Here is a 17,453-nt window from a genome sequence, read left to right on the forward strand (position 1 = left end):
TTTTACAGAATTTTCAGTCTTTTTTCTTTTATAGCGCAAAAAATAAAAAACCCAACGGTGATTAAATACCACCAAAAGAAAGCTCTATTTGTGTGAAAAAAAGGACGAAAATTTCATTTGGGTACAATGTTGTATGACTGAGTAATTTTTATTCAAATTGTGAGAGCACAGAAAGCTGAAAATTGGTCTGGTTATTAAGTGGTTTTACGTGCCCAGTGATCAAGTGGTTAAAGGTGGGGTTCTCCAGATTCTGGACTAGCTGATTGACTTCCGCTGACAGCGGACTTTAACCCACTGTCAGCTGAATATGGGTCAGGAGGAATGCAGAACTAAGTGCGTTCCTGTGACTCACAGAAGAAGTAGGGCCAAAATAGTCACCTATCAAGAGAGCAGATTTTCCAAATTGTTATTCCCCTCAGTGACTCCACATGTTCTACAGACATCAGAACATTGTCCAATCTGAATGGAAAACAGCTGAATAAGGAGATCTAAGAAATTTACTAAAACTGGCGCACACAGTATATGGTTTAGCTTTGATTAGTAACCAATCAGATTCTAACTTCAGCTCGTTCAATTAGGCTTTGACAATAAAACCTGGAAGCTGATTGGTTACTATGTAGAGCTGCACCAGATTTTGTGTTCACCACTTTCACAAAATATCTGAAAATCTATGGTCATCTAATGCCTTGTACACACGATCGGAATTTCTGATGAAAAAAGTCAGACGGAATTTCATTCCGACCGTGTGTGGACCCCATCTGACTTTTTTCCGAGTTTAGAAATAGAACATGTTTTATTTTTTTCCGATGGAAAAAAATCCTAGCGGAAATTCTGATCGTCTGTGTGGAACTCCTACAGAGAAAAAAACATGCATGCTCAGAATCAAGTCGACGCATGCTCGGAAGCATTGAACTTAATTTTTCTCGGCTCTTCATAGTGTTTTACGTCGCCGCGTTTTGGAAAGTCGGAATTTGGTCTGACAGCTTGAACAGAATTCCGACGAAAAATTACATCGGATTTTATCCCATCGGAAATTCTGATCGTGTGCGCAGGGCATACAAGTTGCTATCAGCCAGCCATGCAATGATCTTTCTAATAAACTGATAGGACTGAAGGTGTAGAATTAGGTGTGTCACACCCAAGTACTTGCGGGCAATCTACCATCGGTACACCGATGGCAGATTGTACCAGGCAAATTTCCCTGCCCCAGCTGCTGCAGCGCCAAAAGAGTTCTCTCCCAGCCATCCACATGCCCAGCGGTTGAATGCTAGCTTAGCTAAATTGCTAGCACTTCAACTGCTGCCTTTTCAGTTGGTAGATTCTGTCCCCTTCCGTGAGTTTGTGGAATGTGCAGTACCTCAGTGGCAAGTTTCCAAACGCCACTTTTTCTCACAGAAGTAGATTCCGGCTCTCTACCGCCATGTGGAAGGCAATGTCCATGCCTCGCTGGACAGGGCGGTCAGTGGTAAGGTGCATATTACCGCTGACTCATGGTCCAGCAGGCATGGACAGGGACGTTACCTATCTTTCACGGCACATTGGGTGACTCTGCTGGCAGCTGGGAAGGACGCAGGACAAGGTACGGTATTGTTGGAGGTTGTTCCGCCACCACGCTTCCAAAATGCTACTACTGGTTGTGACACACCTCTCTCCTCCACCCCCTCCTCTTCTTCTTCCTCTGTGGCCTCTTCCTGTGCTGATGTGTCCTCGGGAACCAGCGATGCTCCATAGGCGTTCAAGGGGCTACGCAGGTACACAGGCAAAGAGATGCCATGCGGTGCTTGAGATGGTGTGTTTGGGGGACAGGAGCCACACTGGGCCAGAGGTTCTGTCAGCTCTGCAGGGGCAGGCTCAGAGGTGGTTGACGCCACGCCAGCTTAAGCCAGGAATTGTGATTTGCGACAATGGCACCAACCTCCTCTCTGCCCTGCGACAGGGACAACTGACCCATGTGCCCTGTTTTGCTCATGTCCTTAACTTGGTGGTGCAGTGGTTCTTGGGCAGGTACCTGGGCTTACAGGATGTCCTGAAGCAGGCCAGGAAAGTCTGTGTGCATTTCCGACGGTCATATAATGCCAGCGCGCGGCTGGCAGACCTCCAAAAGTAATACAACCTGCCCAAGAACTGCCTAATCTGTGACATGCCCACCAGGTGGAACTGTACGTTGGCCATTCTGCAGCATCTGCACATGCAGCAGAGGGCCATCAATGAGTATCTGTGCCAATATGGCAGCAGGACAGGGTCAGGGGAGCTTGATTTTTTTTCCTCACACCAGGACGAGGTGACTGCGGATCATGTCGTCCTCAGTGACCCAGAGGACTCCGCACTGAATGCCTCAGCAAACCTACATTGTATGGCCTCCCTGATCCTGCAAAGCCTGTGGAAGGATCCTCGTATTCGTGCTATCAAGGAGAGGGATCATTATTGGCTGGCAACTCTCCTTGATCCACGTTACAAGAGTAAGGTTGCGGACCTTATCTTGCCGCACAGAGGGAGCAGAAGATGAAACATCTTCGGGAGGCCTTGCAGAAAGGTCTGTGCAATGCGTTCCCAGATACTGGGAGATTACAAAATCATGGTCCTGGACAACGTGTTGCTGAGGCTTCGGTCAGTCACAGAAGGAGCGGTGGAGAAGGTGGCCGTCTGACCGATGCGTTCAGAAAAAAAGCAGATCATCGGCGGCTGTTAGAGGAACATCGGTCCAAAATCAAGGAGAGCAGCCGCCTGCTTATCTCTGCCACCTGCCAGTGCACAACATTGCTGCCTACCAGTGCCCATCAGTACCCACAGTGCTGCCCACAATGCCACCCATCAGTGCCCACAGTGCCACCTATCAGTGTCACCTACCAAAAATTTGGAAAAAAAGAACAATATTTTCTACTTTCTGTTAAAAAATATATCCAACAAAAATATAAAAAAATCAAATTTCTTCATAAATGTTGGCAAATTGTATCCTGCGGTAAAAAAACTAAAAAATCCAAATAAGTGTATATTGATTGGTTTGCATGAAAGTTATAGCTTCTACAAAGTATGGTATATATACTGAAATTTATTTTTATACTAGTAATGGCAGTGATCAGCGACTTATAAAGCGGCTGTGATAGTGCGGCGGACAATCTGACACTAACGGTGGAAACTGACCAACTGACATCACCAGTGACACTAATACAGTAATCAGTTCTAATACTATACACTGTGACTGTCCTAATGACAGTGGCTGGGAAGGGGTTAACATCTAGGGCGATCAAAGGGTTAACTGTGTGTCTAACAAGTGTTAATGTGTATAATGTGTGCTACTTTTTACTAAGAAATCTTTTTTTTTATCCCTGCTTAGCAGAATCGGATCACATGGATGTGAACACCAATGCAATCTGATTCTGTTGCAGCAAAAAAAAGGGTCCTGTATTTTGTGTACAGCTGCAGTGCCATTTGAGCCATACAAATTGAATGACTCCGAATTGCACTGCTGCAAAATCCCATGTGATTTGATAATGCGATGCGATTCCTGTCCAAATCGTATGCAGTTCCCACACCGTATCCAGCGTGAAACGGACCTCAGTGCTGAAATCTTGTGTGTGATTAAAGCTGAAGTTTAGGTATGGCCAATTTATACATATTTTCATAGCTTGGACCAATGTAAGTATGTGTGTGACATACCTGTGAGATCCTCATGGAAGTTGGAAATCACTGTAGTAGCCACCACTACTACAATGAATGCTGCTAGCTCCAGTTTCACATCAAGCGGCTTCCCTGCTGCTTAATAAACAAAGGGGGTCGCTCACTCATCACAGACGCCATTCAGAAAACGCTTTGCATTTTTTCAACAAAGTGCTTTCTGATTGCATAAGGTTGACGTCATCACCCCACCACTTTTCCTCGTCCAATCAGGGAACATTTTGCCTTCACTGAGAAGTGTTCCCTAAATGGCGTCCAAGCCAAGTGACTGAACTCCTGTGTTCACAAAGCAAGAAGTTTGTGCAGATCACTGTAATAACAGTGCCTTCTATGGTGATTTCCAGATTCCCCAACGATCCCACAGGTATGGTGCACATACTACTTACATTGGTTTAAGCCAGACCAACTGGCTATATAACTATGTAAACATTGCCCACACCTAAACTTCAGTTTTAAAGAATTAAACTGAACTACAGGAAACCAGAAAATTCTGCCTTGCAGTGATGCTGCGTGTTTAGTCCAGGGGATGGTAAAAGCAATTTTACTTACTTGATCCTCCACTCCCCCAGCAGACAATGCTCCCTTATGCTCCAGCAGTGGACTGCCCCTCAGTGCCCTTAAAGAGGATGGAAACCCTGATGGGTTTTACTTACTCTTTTTTCCCCTGCAAAGTTAATCGCATATGAAGGCCACGACTGACGGCTCCCACGCGCATGCACAAGAGTGACGTCACGCGACTCCGGTTGGTCATCATCGGCGCACTACAAGGTAAATATCTCCTAAACGGCGCACATTTAGGAGATATTTACAGTACTTATAGGTAAGCCTTATTATAGACTTACCTATAGGTACAAGTTGCACAGAGGGGTTTACAACCACTATGAAGTGGTTGTAAACCAATTACAATCCATTTGTACTACAGGTAAGCCTATATTTAGTCTAACCTGTAGCTACCCTGAATATCTCCTAAACCTGCACGGTTTAGGAGGTATCCCCTGTATCAGCATGTGCCGACGTCATCTGCACATGCGCACTGAAGCAACGGATGGTTTGTGCCGTTGCTTCAGCTGCGTGGGATTGACGTCATCGCGGCTCCGACCAATCACAGTGCCGGAGCCCCAATACCCAGAAATAACTCTGGTAGCGATGTTGCCGGCCGGACCCGTGTAAATATCATACTTACCTCTACTGTGCAGTTCATTTTGCACAGTGTGGCCCCGAACCTCGTCTTCTGGGGTCTCCCGGCGGCTCTCGTGGCTCCTCCTTGCATCGGTAAACCACTCCACCGTGAAGCGCTCTCCCTGGGGGTTACCTTGTGGGCCCTCAGGCAGTGCCTGAATACCTGAATGGTCAGTCCACCCCTGCACAGAATGCCGACTTGGCCCCGCCCCCGGCGCCCACCTCATTGGATTTGATTGACAGCAGCAAGGAGCCAATGGCTGAGCTGCTATCAATCTATCCAATCGAGAACCCCAGGCAGAGAGGAAGAGCGCATCTCAGCCGAGGATAAAAAACGGGCTCAGGTGAGTAAAACGGGGGGGGGGGGCTGGTCAGTGTCAGAAGTCTTTTTCATAGGATGCAATAGGGTGAAAAAAAAACACGAGGATTTACAACCACATAAAGTCCATTGCAGGGCTACGGACCCTGCATCATTCTTGGTGATGTTGGGACATTAGACCGCAGGAGCATGGGGTATAAGAGGATGCAGGGACCAATCTAGCAGCGCAGAAGAGCCAAAAGGAGCAGAGAATGGGGTAAGTAAATCTTCTTTTCCATATCCCCAGACATAAATGAGCAGCTAACCCTTACAGTGCAGTCACATTCCCACTGTTAGGGAGGGTTTTTAAGTTTCTTAGAGTTCAGCTTTTAGATTGAACGGGTTGTAAAGGTTTGTTTTTTATTTTCTAAATAGGTTCCTTTAAGTTAGTGCATTGTTGGTTCACTAACCTTTTCCTTCGATTTCCCTTCTAAATTTTTTTTTTCTTTGTCTAAATTTCTCACTTCCTGTTTCTCCTCAGTAAGCTTGCCCACATCATCCGAGCCGTTCTGGCTGGGGGTTAGTCAGCGTGCTCGCCCCCTCCCTTGGGACTACATCAGTGTCTCCCTGCAGGGATGTTGTCCCAAAGGAGGGGTCGACCCCCCATTGGTCGCACCCCCATTGATAACGTCAACTTGTGACTAAACGCGTCTGGGAGGCTGCGTCAGTGACGTCACCACGCTCGGGAGGAAGGGCTCCTTTTTCCCGGCCGGCTTTCAACCTTTTATACAATGGCTGTTTTTATTCATTGCTGCTGTAAGTAGACTACTTTTTTAATAAATTTGGTTACTGTACTGTATTACGCTATATGCGTCCTCTCTTTTTTATACGTTTCCTCCAATGGAGCAACTGTGATTTAACGATTGTGACGCTGCTGACTCCTGTTCTGGGATCCCTGGAGAAACTAAAGGCCGAGGCTGGGTTATAGCCACCCGCTTTGATTCCTTACCTTCTGGTAAGAGGCTTTGATTTTCAGGTGGAGGAATTTCACATACTGCATGCATGTCACCGGGTGTTGGAGGAATTTACATCCATCATTACAACATTGAATTATACTATATGGAACTTGTGTCCTTGCACCATTAAGTGCATTTTAGACCTCCGCACAAGAGCTCATAGACTTTCTTCCATTGTTATTATTTCCATCTTCATAAGTGGACTTGTACTACCATTTCTTGGCGCGGCTTTTTGTTTTTTATGTTTATTTGTGTACTTCACACGATAGCTGCTGCCTTGGTGTTCATTGGGTTGTAGCGCAGTTTTTTTGTTTATTTTAAGTAAAGGAAGCTATTTAGCTAAAAAAAAATTCCTTTAGTGACCCTTTAAGGTATACTTGACTTGACACATTTATGACTAATTCCCTCTGTCAGCCAGAGGATGGTAAAAGTAGGTGGCGGGATTACCACCCCCCTCACCACCCACTTAAACACTGAAATGCAGCTGCTCAGGTCTGTACACATGCTGTGGCAAAAATGAAACAACATGGCACATTTGGTAGGTGGCACCGCAAAGGAATGAGACCCATAGGGTGGCACTGCAACCGCAAGCAATGCATATACTTGTGGCGCAATAAGTCAGCCTTTTCAGGGTTAAAACTGGTGGTGAAGAGGTGACATCACCTACCAACTACTTGTCAAGTGTGATTCACCGCAGATCACTTTTCACAGGAATGATAATAGCTGCATGTGTGAATGAGCCCCTATACTGCTGTCTATTGGAGGATACATACGATATGTTTGAGGGCCAGTTCACCCTAGAACGCGGTGTTGGAAAAACGCATTCTGTGTGTGTTTCCCCCATCGTGTTCAAATACACTTTCCTTGCAATCTGAATGCAGGACCCAATGTAATGTTAACAGCACCTCAAACGCAGATCACAAACGCAGTGCGCTTTCAGGCACCGAATCGCGTGGTATCTTAGTATCGCAGTTTTAAAGGTAGTGCATGCACTACTGTTTCTGTGCTCCTGTGCGATGTCCAATTGGGCTGCAAAATTGAATTGCATGGGAAGGCGCAGGATTCACAAGGGAATGCGACATACATTTTTGCGCCATCCCGGTATGAATCAGACATTATATCGCAAGACAGCTGCTCTTTGCTTTTTTTTTTTTTTCAATACAGTAAAACCTTGGTTTGAGAGTAACTTGGTTTGAGAGCGTTTTGCAAAATGAGCAAAATGTTTTAATAAATTTTGCCTTGATATATAAGTGATGTCTTGATATAAGAGTAGCGTCATGTCACAACTGAGTATAAAAGAGAAGAGAGGAGCCTCTAAGTGTAGCAATACGGTTATATTTAATCGCTTGAGGACCGCAGCCAACGATATAAGTCGACAAAATGGCACAGCTGGGCACAAGGGCATACATGTACGTCCTCTTTAAGATCCCAGCCGTGGGTCGCGAGCGTGTCGCCAGTGGCGCGCTCGCGACCCACGGCTTGGATCTTAAAGGGGACGTACATGTACGCCCTTGTGCCCAGCTGTGCCATTTTGTCGACGTATATCGTCGTGTGGCGGTCCTCAAGCGGTTCTCTTCTCCGTGACCGCCCCCGTGGGAACAGCTGACCCAATTGCCGCCGGTGTCCCGCGATCGGGTCACAGAGAGGAAGAACGGGGAGAGGTAAGTGCAAACAATACTCTCCCCGTGCTTCCTAGTGTGGCTGTCACTGATCGTCTGTTCCCTGTGTTAAGGAACGACGATCAGTGACATCACACACGCAGCCACGCCCCCCCCCCACAGTAAGAACACTCCCTTAGGGCACACTTAACCCCTACAGCGCCCCCTCCTGGTCAACCCCTACACTGCCAGTGTAATTTTTACAGTAACCAGTGCATTTTTATCTCACTTTTCGCTGTAAAAATGACAATGGTCCCAAAATAGTATCAAAATTGTCCGATGTGTCTGCCATAATGTCACAGTCACAATAAAAATCGCTGATCGCCGCCATTACTAGAAAAACAAAATATTAATAAAAATGCAATAAAACTATCCCCTATTTGGTAGACGCTACTAATTTTGTGCAAACCATTCAATAAACGCTTATTGCGATTTTTTTACCAAAAATGTGTGGAAGAATACATATCAGCCTAAACTGAGGGAAAAAATAAATGTATGGCCTAGATTCACGTACGGCCGATCTACGTTGCGTGGGCGTAGCGTACCGTATATACGCTACGCCCCCACAACTTAGAGAGGCAAGTGCTGTATTCACAAAGCACTTGCCTCCTAAGTGGCGGCGGCGTAAGCGCGCGTCATTCAAAGTAGGCTGTAGGGGGCGTGTTGTATTTAAATTAGGCTTGACCCCATGTAGATGCATGGCCGAATGAACGGGTGCATGCGTGCGCATGCTCAGCATCACGTCGTATTTACGCCCAAAGATACGTCGGCTCAATGCCTGTGATGTGAACGTAATTTACGCACAGCCCTATTCGCGCAAACGACGTAAAAAGATATGCATGTTCCGACGTCCATACTTTGCATGGGATGCGCCACCTAAAGACCAGCTTTATCTTTACGCCGGCGTATCTCTAACGTAAATGGCGTAACTAATTGCGACGGGCGCACGTACGTTCGTGAATCGGCGTATCTAGTCATTTGCATATCCTACGCCAAACTCAACGGAAGCGCCACCTAGCGGCCAGCGTAAATATGCACCCTAAGATACGACGGTGTAGGAGACTTACGCCGCTCGTATCTTAGCCTAATTTAAGCGTATCTGGTTTCCAGAATATGCTTACATTTACGACGGCGCAGATTCAGAATTACGACGGCGTATCTACTGATACGCCGACGTAAGTCTCTGAGAATCTGGCCCTATATCTTTTTTTGTGGATATTTATTATAGCAAAAAGTCAAAAATATCGATTTTTTTTCAAAAGTCTCACTCTATTTTTGTTTATAGCGCAAAAAATGAAAACTGCAGAGGTGATCAAATACCACCAAAAGAAAACTCTATTTGTGGGGAAAAAAGGACGCCGATTTTGTTTGGGTGCCACGTCGCACGATTGCGCAATTGTCAGTTAAAGCGACGCAGTGCCGAATCGCAAAAAGGGGCCAGGTCCTTTCGCTGCATATTGGTCCGGGGCTTAGGTGGTTAATGAAGGTACAACATTTAGCAACTTATTGCTACACTAAGAGGCGCCTCTCTTCTCTTTTTTCTACCCTGTTAAAAAAATGCTTTGATATACAAGTGCTTTGGATTACAAGCATGTTTCTGGAACGAATTATGCTCGCAAACCAAGGTTTTACTGTACTGTATGTCAATTTTTGTTGCACAGACTTGTGTATTGATGTGAATTTGATGCATACAGTACATTGATAAAGCCACGTCTGATTCACACCCCTAGGGCTTTTCTATAACAATGTTACATGTCATAGTTTACAAATAAATGACACATTCATTGAGTGTTTGTAAATAATTCAGAGTCAATGTGATACATTTATACAGAGAAGCACGTGTTACACATAATACTGACTTGTACAGATGAAAGGCAATCTGAAACAGCAAAGCTGCTCCATTTGGAATCCTGTGCAGCACTCATCAGTATACAGCACAGGTAGGACTTAATCATCCATTTCTAAGTACCTGTAATTAATAAATAAATAAATAAAGAAAGAAAGAAAGAAATGCACAAAGTTTGCTCAGCTTAGTACTAGATCCAGCAGGACAGAGGCAGGTTGAGATGTGGCATAGGAAGCCCAGCAGCCTGGTGCTGTCACCCTCTCCTTGTATTCTCACAGCCTGAGCCCTGTAATATGGGAGGGTGGGCGATGGGCTGGACCAACCTGGAGAGTCTTGTCTTTGGGCAGGGTTTGGGAGTTTTGGAATCTGCACACTATTTGCTGGCAGGGGGAGGCTGGAGAAAAAAAAAAAAAAGAGACCTAACAGTGGGGTCTTAGCCCAGCCCTCTGACGGTGGGACTTTAGGAGGAGAGAAAGAGCTTTGCATTTTGATTAAAGCCCTCAACCCTTCTTCAGTCTGCAGGCAGGGGACTGGGGAGGAAGACATCTCAGCTGGGCAAAGGAGAAGAAAGGCCACCCCAAGCCCCCCTCCCCCTGTCAGACTTTTTGGGTTGCTTCCTCCTTATGGCTGTGTAGTGATCACCTCCTGGACTTTTTGGAAGGAGTCGGTGCTGTAACTTCAATCCTCATTGCCTATCAGCTGGGGGTGATCCCAGTTGTTTTTTGGATTGGAGATGGAGAGGTGGAACACAAGGTGGAAAACGAAAAGGAGGTTGTGGGATTCCTCCCTTAGCTCCCTAATTCTCATCACTTTGACTTTCCTTCTCCAAGCTGCAGGTAAGAGAACAAATCCAGGGGTACTGAGCTCCCCACTTCAACCCCCCCAGGATATATCACACACCTGGATAACCCCCTGTTTTCCCTCCCCCCCCCCCCCAAAAAAAAAGTTTTATTCCTCTTCAGGATGTCGTCTGCTTCAAGATGCTGTGCATAGTCTCCATTCATTTGATGGGAAGGTGGGGGCAGCTCCATGCCAGGGCAGAGGTATGCAGGCAGGGGGTGTCCTCCATAGACACAGGTGGCAGGCAGGGTCGGGCTGTTTTGGTACAGATAGGATGGAGTAGTTGCCATCTACAAAGGGGTGACATGATGCTGCAACCCCCTGATTCCTGTAGATCGGGTTCTCCTGACTTGGGAGGGGGGGTAGGAAGGTGAAGGGTACCTCTGAGACGTGTGGTCCGTTAGGTGTCTGTGGACAGGGCTAGAATGGTGGATTTTAGGGATTCTCAGCAGCGATCTGTGTGTGTGTAAGGAATTCCTCCCCCCAGGGGATGTCACATTCAGACACGTCTATGAGAGGGGTTGGGTCTAGAGTAGACGATCAGCTCCATCCACCTTAGAGCCAGAGATAACCTGGGCAGCATCAATGCCAGCATAGAGGGCAATCAGTGTATAAGACTTACCAGCATAAGAGATTTCATTGCTTGTATGAGATCCCTTCTCTTAAGTGAAAAGAGTGATGGAATGTGTAAGTCGCATTTCTGTGGGACTACAAGTCCCAGCATAGTACTAGATCCATCATCATCATCATCATTAGGCACCCAGCTGATATGCCCTTGCCAAGTCTTACAACTTGTAATTGGCAGAAACTTAGCTCTCTAGTGTGATAATTGTTTAACTTTATTGCAGGTCTTTCAGTGCAGGCTTTGTGTGTTATATCCACACAGCCACACAGCCAGACTGCTGGATTCCTTCCCTATAGAGGTTAACTGAGGAGAGTGCAAGCTATGGAATGTGATTTTTTTTTCTGTATAGAACTGGGAACTTCTGTCGTTAGCATCCTTCAGTTATGCCTTTGCCACGTCTAGTCATGCTGCGACTTGTAGTTCACCATCTTGTAGATAGAGCTACCCAATAGAAAGAGCTATCTAAAGCTGTTCCAGTCTGATTGTACAATCTCCTTGAGATCTAACAAGTATTTAGTACAAGGGTTGTATACAAATTGATTCCGTAGGTCCTCATATAACATAGTTTTGGTTGATCTGAAGTTAACTGTGCAGAAATTGTATGGCCAGATTGTAATGTGTATAAGGTAATAGTAGGTATTGTGCCTCAACTCATTTAGAAAAGTTTGATACATCAGTCACAAAGTTAGCAATGTCACAGAGAGGAGAGGTTGTTCTTTAAAGTTCTTCAGAGCTAAAGAAGAGTGACCTCTTGGGTCACAAGGATAAGTGTTCCAGGTCCAGCAGGGGTGAAAGTCATGAGGAATGTAGAGCAGCCACTATTCATTCACTATGGCACTTTGATTCTACTTTTAGTTCTCATACTCCCTATTGGGCTGTTGGTAAAAGAGGAAGATGTGTAGGTGGGTACCTGGTCACTGGTGCTCAGATTTAATAGCACTGCCTGGGTATGAGTTAAGCAGTGTGCAGTGCAGGGAAGAATGGGCTTCTGTGTGTTAGGCTCTGAGCTGTGCTTGTGGTCTTGTGTTTTTCTAGTATAGACAGTAGTACATACAGTAGAGTACTGTGCTGAGTTCCTGCCTTCTGCCCTCTTCTGGTTTCTCTTATTCAACAAGTCCTAGCAAAGGTGAACTAAGGATTCTTTATACTGTAGAAAGGAAATCAAATCCTCTCAAATGATTACAGGCAGGATAAATTAGCAATGCAACAGTGTGCTTCCAGTGTTTCCTATGAATGTAAGGGACAGTGTGGCTTAAACCAAATATACTGGAAAGGGATCTTGTACATTACAACCCACTGAAAGTCTAGATGGTGTCAGTTCTGCACAAGTGATGATAACTTTTTGTAACTCAATCTAAAATCATTGAATATGTTTTGTGTTATATTCGTGTTTATCTTTTCTTACTCTTTAAAAACTGAACTTATTTGTCAGTTTATGACTTTTACCGATAACTTAAAAAAAAAAAGAACATTTAATGTATAGACTAATTTCAGACCATTCCAAGACAGGTACTCCTTTTGAATTTAGACCTACCTGTAAATCACAGCTTTTCTTTCATTTTAAAAGTTAAACTTGCTTTTTAAGTCTTTAGGCAGACTACCTAATGTATTATTTCCTCCGTCTGGAATGTTTAGTGGTCTGCACAGTAGATAATTGTATGGTGTGACATGGTGAAACAGTAAAAGGACCAAAATAAATACTTGCATTCTCTATCATTAGTTTCCTAAAGAAACTACACTGGTCTTACCAAAAAGAGGTACTACTGGCTTAAAATTACATATATTTTAGCAGAGAGCATTGCTGACACAGCTCAGTGTCCTGCCCTAAAAAGAGTTACTTAAACTATGCCAATTCAGTTCTAGATGGTGCTTCTACTGCTTTATCATGCCAAACAGTAGTATTAAAAAATCAGGTCACAAAGAATGCTTACTCAATGGCTATCTCACTAGAAAGCAGGCCTACGTGATAATCAGTAGGCCCATCTCTCTGACAAATATGTTTGGCAAATATGGTTTTAATCATCTGGTTACTATGTGACCTTACTATTGTTTTCATAAGTAGCACAACCCATTAAATAAATTCATTCAAAATTATCTTCATTATTTTATAAATGAAAACCAGGCTACTAGACCAAACAGACGTTTGCATACCACTGAGTGTGCAATCCCTCCCTTAGTGTAATATTAGGCTTGCTTATATTGAGGCCCCTTAGGATCCCAGACATGTGGAGACAGGCAAGCAATGGCACTAAAAAAAATGCTTAGCTTAAGGACAAAATGTACAGCAAATCTGTTATGAATAAAATATATATATATATATATATATATATATATATATATATATAGTACTACTGCTAAAATATTTTTTAGTGTTACAATGTAACAACTCAATGGTTTTCATTTTTTTTATCCAAAAATATGTAATTATTATATACAGGCTGCACATAAAACAGAAAACAAATACCATTTTCTCCCCTTTTTTAAATACTTTTTTTTTTCTAAGTCAAAATCACGAATGTGGTTTTTATGCAACTGGAGATGAAATAAGCAAATCACACAATGAATAGAAGGCTTTCAAAGGAATGCGAACATTTATTTTTAAAAGGTTCCATGTTTCTGTAGCGATGCCATTGTTTCAGATTCATGAAAATCTAAACCAGATTAAGAAAGAATAACAATGTAGGTAAAATAAAAAGACAAGTATTACACAGTGAGAGCATAACAGTAGACCGAACAGCAGGCATTAGAAATACTGTGTAGTCTTGCCAGTCGTTCTACTGCAAAAAATAACACAGAAATGTTAAAATGTAAGCACACACAAAAAAAAAAAGAGCATACAATTGGCACTTTGTTTGAAGGAATGAATCCACCAAGAGTGAAACAAACTGATTAAATAAACTTCAGTGGGATGAGGAGAGGTTGGGAGCTGAAAAGCCTGATTTGAGTTGAGTCCCAGGGATCAGCAGGTGAAACGGTTAGAGGAGTAGACACTCAGGGTTTGCTTAAAGGAAAAAAAAAATTGCAGGAACAGGGGCCTGGCTTTTTCCTTTGCCTGTCTCCCCTTTCATGGCCGAGGGGCGTGTTTAAAGCTCCTTGCACCTCTGACTTGTAGCTGACACAGAAATATGAGTGCTATGTGGATTTTTAGAATGTCCCTTTGAGCTGAATTTCTCAGTGAGATCCATTGATTCAGCAGCACAGATAAAGCATTCCTAGTCTACACAGCAAAGGGCTGTCTCTTCTACTCAGCTTGCTGCTGGAGACATGGAAAGCTTTTCAGTAGCATGTGTGATTTAAGAGCCTTGCACACTGATGGGAAATACTTGGGTGTCTTGTAGACCTCATCAGACTTTTCTCTTCAGCTGATGAGTTTGCAGTGTGTTGAACATGTGGCCAGCTGGCACTCAGACCGAGACCCCCAGGATGAGACTGACTCCTTTCTACCCTGTCTGATTTCACACTAGGAATCTTAAGGAACACAAAGGCCATTGCCAAAGATAGAGCCATTAGACAGAACACATGACGGATGTAAATTGAGAAACTGTTAAAGCATGGAGGGACATATTTGTGTCTGAAGCTTTATTGGCATTTTTTGTTTTAAGACAAACTCCTCCCTATTGAGATCAGTGCAATCGTTATAAAGGACCCTTAACCCCGATAGGGAGGACATTGCATATTAGCAGCTGACAAAGTGTGTGAAATACCCCGCAAGGTAGGGCTGTCCAAACCAACAATGGGAAGGGCCACATAGATGTTAGAAAGTCAAGCCTGCGTTCCAGATCTTATTAAAAAGTGATGTCATACAAAGGAGAGTCTGAGGGACGTTGGGAAGCATTAAAGAATTGCTAAGCATCACATCTGGCTTGTGGGCTGACAGCTGCACAGCTCTTTTGAGAGCTATTTTTCATCCCTACCAAAATTATAGATATCAGGTTAGCCATTCACTATATAACCTTAGAGACATTTACTGTAATTAAAAATTTGCTAAGGCATTGGATTTATGTCTCTTTTTTTCCTTTCTAGAGTTTTTTCCATCGCTCTATGAATCTAGTTCCACACTAAGTATTCTAGAGTTTTATTACCTTTGCTATTCTTATGCCTTGTACACACGATCGGAATTTCCGATGGAAAAAGTTTGACTGATTGTTTCCATTGGATATTCCGATAGTGTGTAGCCCCATCTGAGTTTTTTTCATCAGATATTCTGATGAATTCCATCGGAGTTTAGACATAGAAAATGTTCTATTTTACTCCGATGCAATTCCGTGGGAATTCCGATGTGATTTGGCCGGGCAAAAGCCTGATCGTGTGTACAAGGCATTACTTTTTCATCGTGTGTAGTCCCATCTGAGTTTTATCATTGGATATTCAGATGAATTCCGTTAGAGTTTAGATATAGAAAATGTTCTATTTTACTCCGATGCAATTCCGTGGGCATTCCGTCGGAATTCCGATGTGATTTGGCCGGGCAAAAGGCTGATCGTGTGTACAAGGCATTACTTTTTCATCGTGTAGTAGCCCCATCGAAGTTTTATCATTGGATATTCAGATGAATTCCGTCGGAGTTTAGATATAGAACATGTTCTATTTTACTCTGATGGAATTCCATCAGAATTCCGATGTGATTTGGTTGGGCAAAAGCCTGATCCTGTGTACAAGGCATTACTCTTCCCTCCATCCAGTCCAGGATGTAGTCTAAAATTCTAAGCCCTTTGACCCATGAAGCAGAAGAGATAATATAAACAGATGTGGTCTAAGTATGTCCCATGTGTTCTGCTAACACTGGGGAGGTATAAAAGTCAGGACCACACCAATGTACTAATACAACATTTTCTTGAGGATTTGACTTATAGCTATTGTACTAAGATCTGTAGTATCTTGCAAAAAATCATATTATGTTCCAATAAAATATATGCTCGATCATATTTATCACTAATTAGTTTACTTTTAGATATATTTTTTATATAAAATTGGTGTTTCTTTAATAAGTAAAGGAAGTAAAAAGTAATTTTCAGGCAATACAGGACCCCACTATCCAGTGGTCTCCAAACTGTGGACCTGGGGCCAAATGCGGCCCTTTGCTTGCCTTTATCCAGCTCTTGAGGCATAATTCCTGCCACTGACACCAACAATTTGGCTTCATTTCTGCCACTGACACCAACAATGTGGCTTAATTTCTGCCACTGACACCAACGATGTAGCTTCATTTCTGCCACTAACACCAACAATGTGGCTTAATTTCTGCCACTGACACCAACGATGTGGCATAATTTGTTCCACTGACACCAACGATGTGGCATAATTCGTTCCACTGACACCAACAATGTGGCTTAATTTATGCCACTGACACCAACAATGTGGCATAATTCGTTCCACTGACAACAAAAATTGGGCACTATGCCTCTCACTGACACAAACTATTTCTCATCCTAATACCAGAGATCAGGTTTACTCCCACTGGGCATAATCTGGCCCCCCTATAGTCTGGATGGTGGTAAACTGGCCCTTTCTTTAGTTTGCAGACTTCTGTACTAATACAACATGTGGTGGATGAATGGACTTTTTTCCTATTTCCTTTTTTTTTAACCTTTTTTCCTTGTGTTAGGATCAGTGGTACCTTGCAACAAATTCTTCGATGTTATTGGAAGAAAATGTACCAAGCCAGAATTTTGACTAGTTTGCTTACCCTTAGATTGATTTTTGTATATATAATATTGGTATATCTTAATAGATAAAAGAGGTTTTAAATGTCATTTGCAGGGAATCCAAGATCCTACCAATCTACTAAATACAACTAATGGAGGATGGTTTGACTTTCAGCTATCGTACAAGGATCAGTGTTATCTTGCAACAGAATTAGTATTAATTAGTTTACCTTTAGATAGATTTTTATACGAAAATGGTATGTCTTTAATAGGTTTATCGTTGATTTACGCCATAACATGGCCCCAGCACCTTGCATTTTCTCTGCAATTATTCATTTTTGTGCAATTGCATTGAAAAGGATAACGTGTAAATGACTTACAGTTATGTCAATACTACAACACGGAACACATTCATCTGTTATAATTAGAAGATGCTTATTTAACAAGCCTCTGTTCTGGTGATGCCATTATCCGCTGTGTGTTTGTGATAGTGGGAGGCAAAATAATGATAATACCATCTGCTTTGGAAGCTGTTGGATGCTATTTACACCCTGTAGTTTGTAATAAGAGAAGTTTGTATCCATTAGAGATTAATCAAAACCATATTAAAGAACTCACATGGATCCACGAGGCAAATGGCTTGTTTATAAACATATCCCTGTAAAACCCAA

General features: G+C 43.3%; 1 protein-coding gene across 5 annotated transcripts in view; it reads left to right on the top strand.

Moving 5' to 3' along the window:
* The first annotated feature begins 10,158 nt into the window (after positions 1 to 10,158).
* Positions 10,159 to 17,453, top strand: part of COL11A1 (collagen type XI alpha 1 chain) — a 255,883-nt gene continuing 248,588 nt past the window's right edge. For all 5 annotated transcript variants that reach the window (XM_040359914.1, XM_040359918.1, XM_040359916.1 and 2 more), the window contains exon 1: positions 10,159 to 10,508. In XM_040359914.1, the coding sequence (XP_040215848.1) occupies positions 10,406 to 10,508 (103 nt within the window). In that variant the 5' untranslated portion in view covers positions 10,159 to 10,405. The remainder of the gene's footprint in view (positions 10,509 to 17,453) is intronic.

This window comes from Rana temporaria, chromosome 7 (genome assembly GCF_905171775.1).
Source record: "Rana temporaria chromosome 7, aRanTem1.1, whole genome shotgun sequence".
NCBI classification, from domain to species: domain Eukaryota; kingdom Metazoa; phylum Chordata; class Amphibia; order Anura; family Ranidae; genus Rana; species Rana temporaria.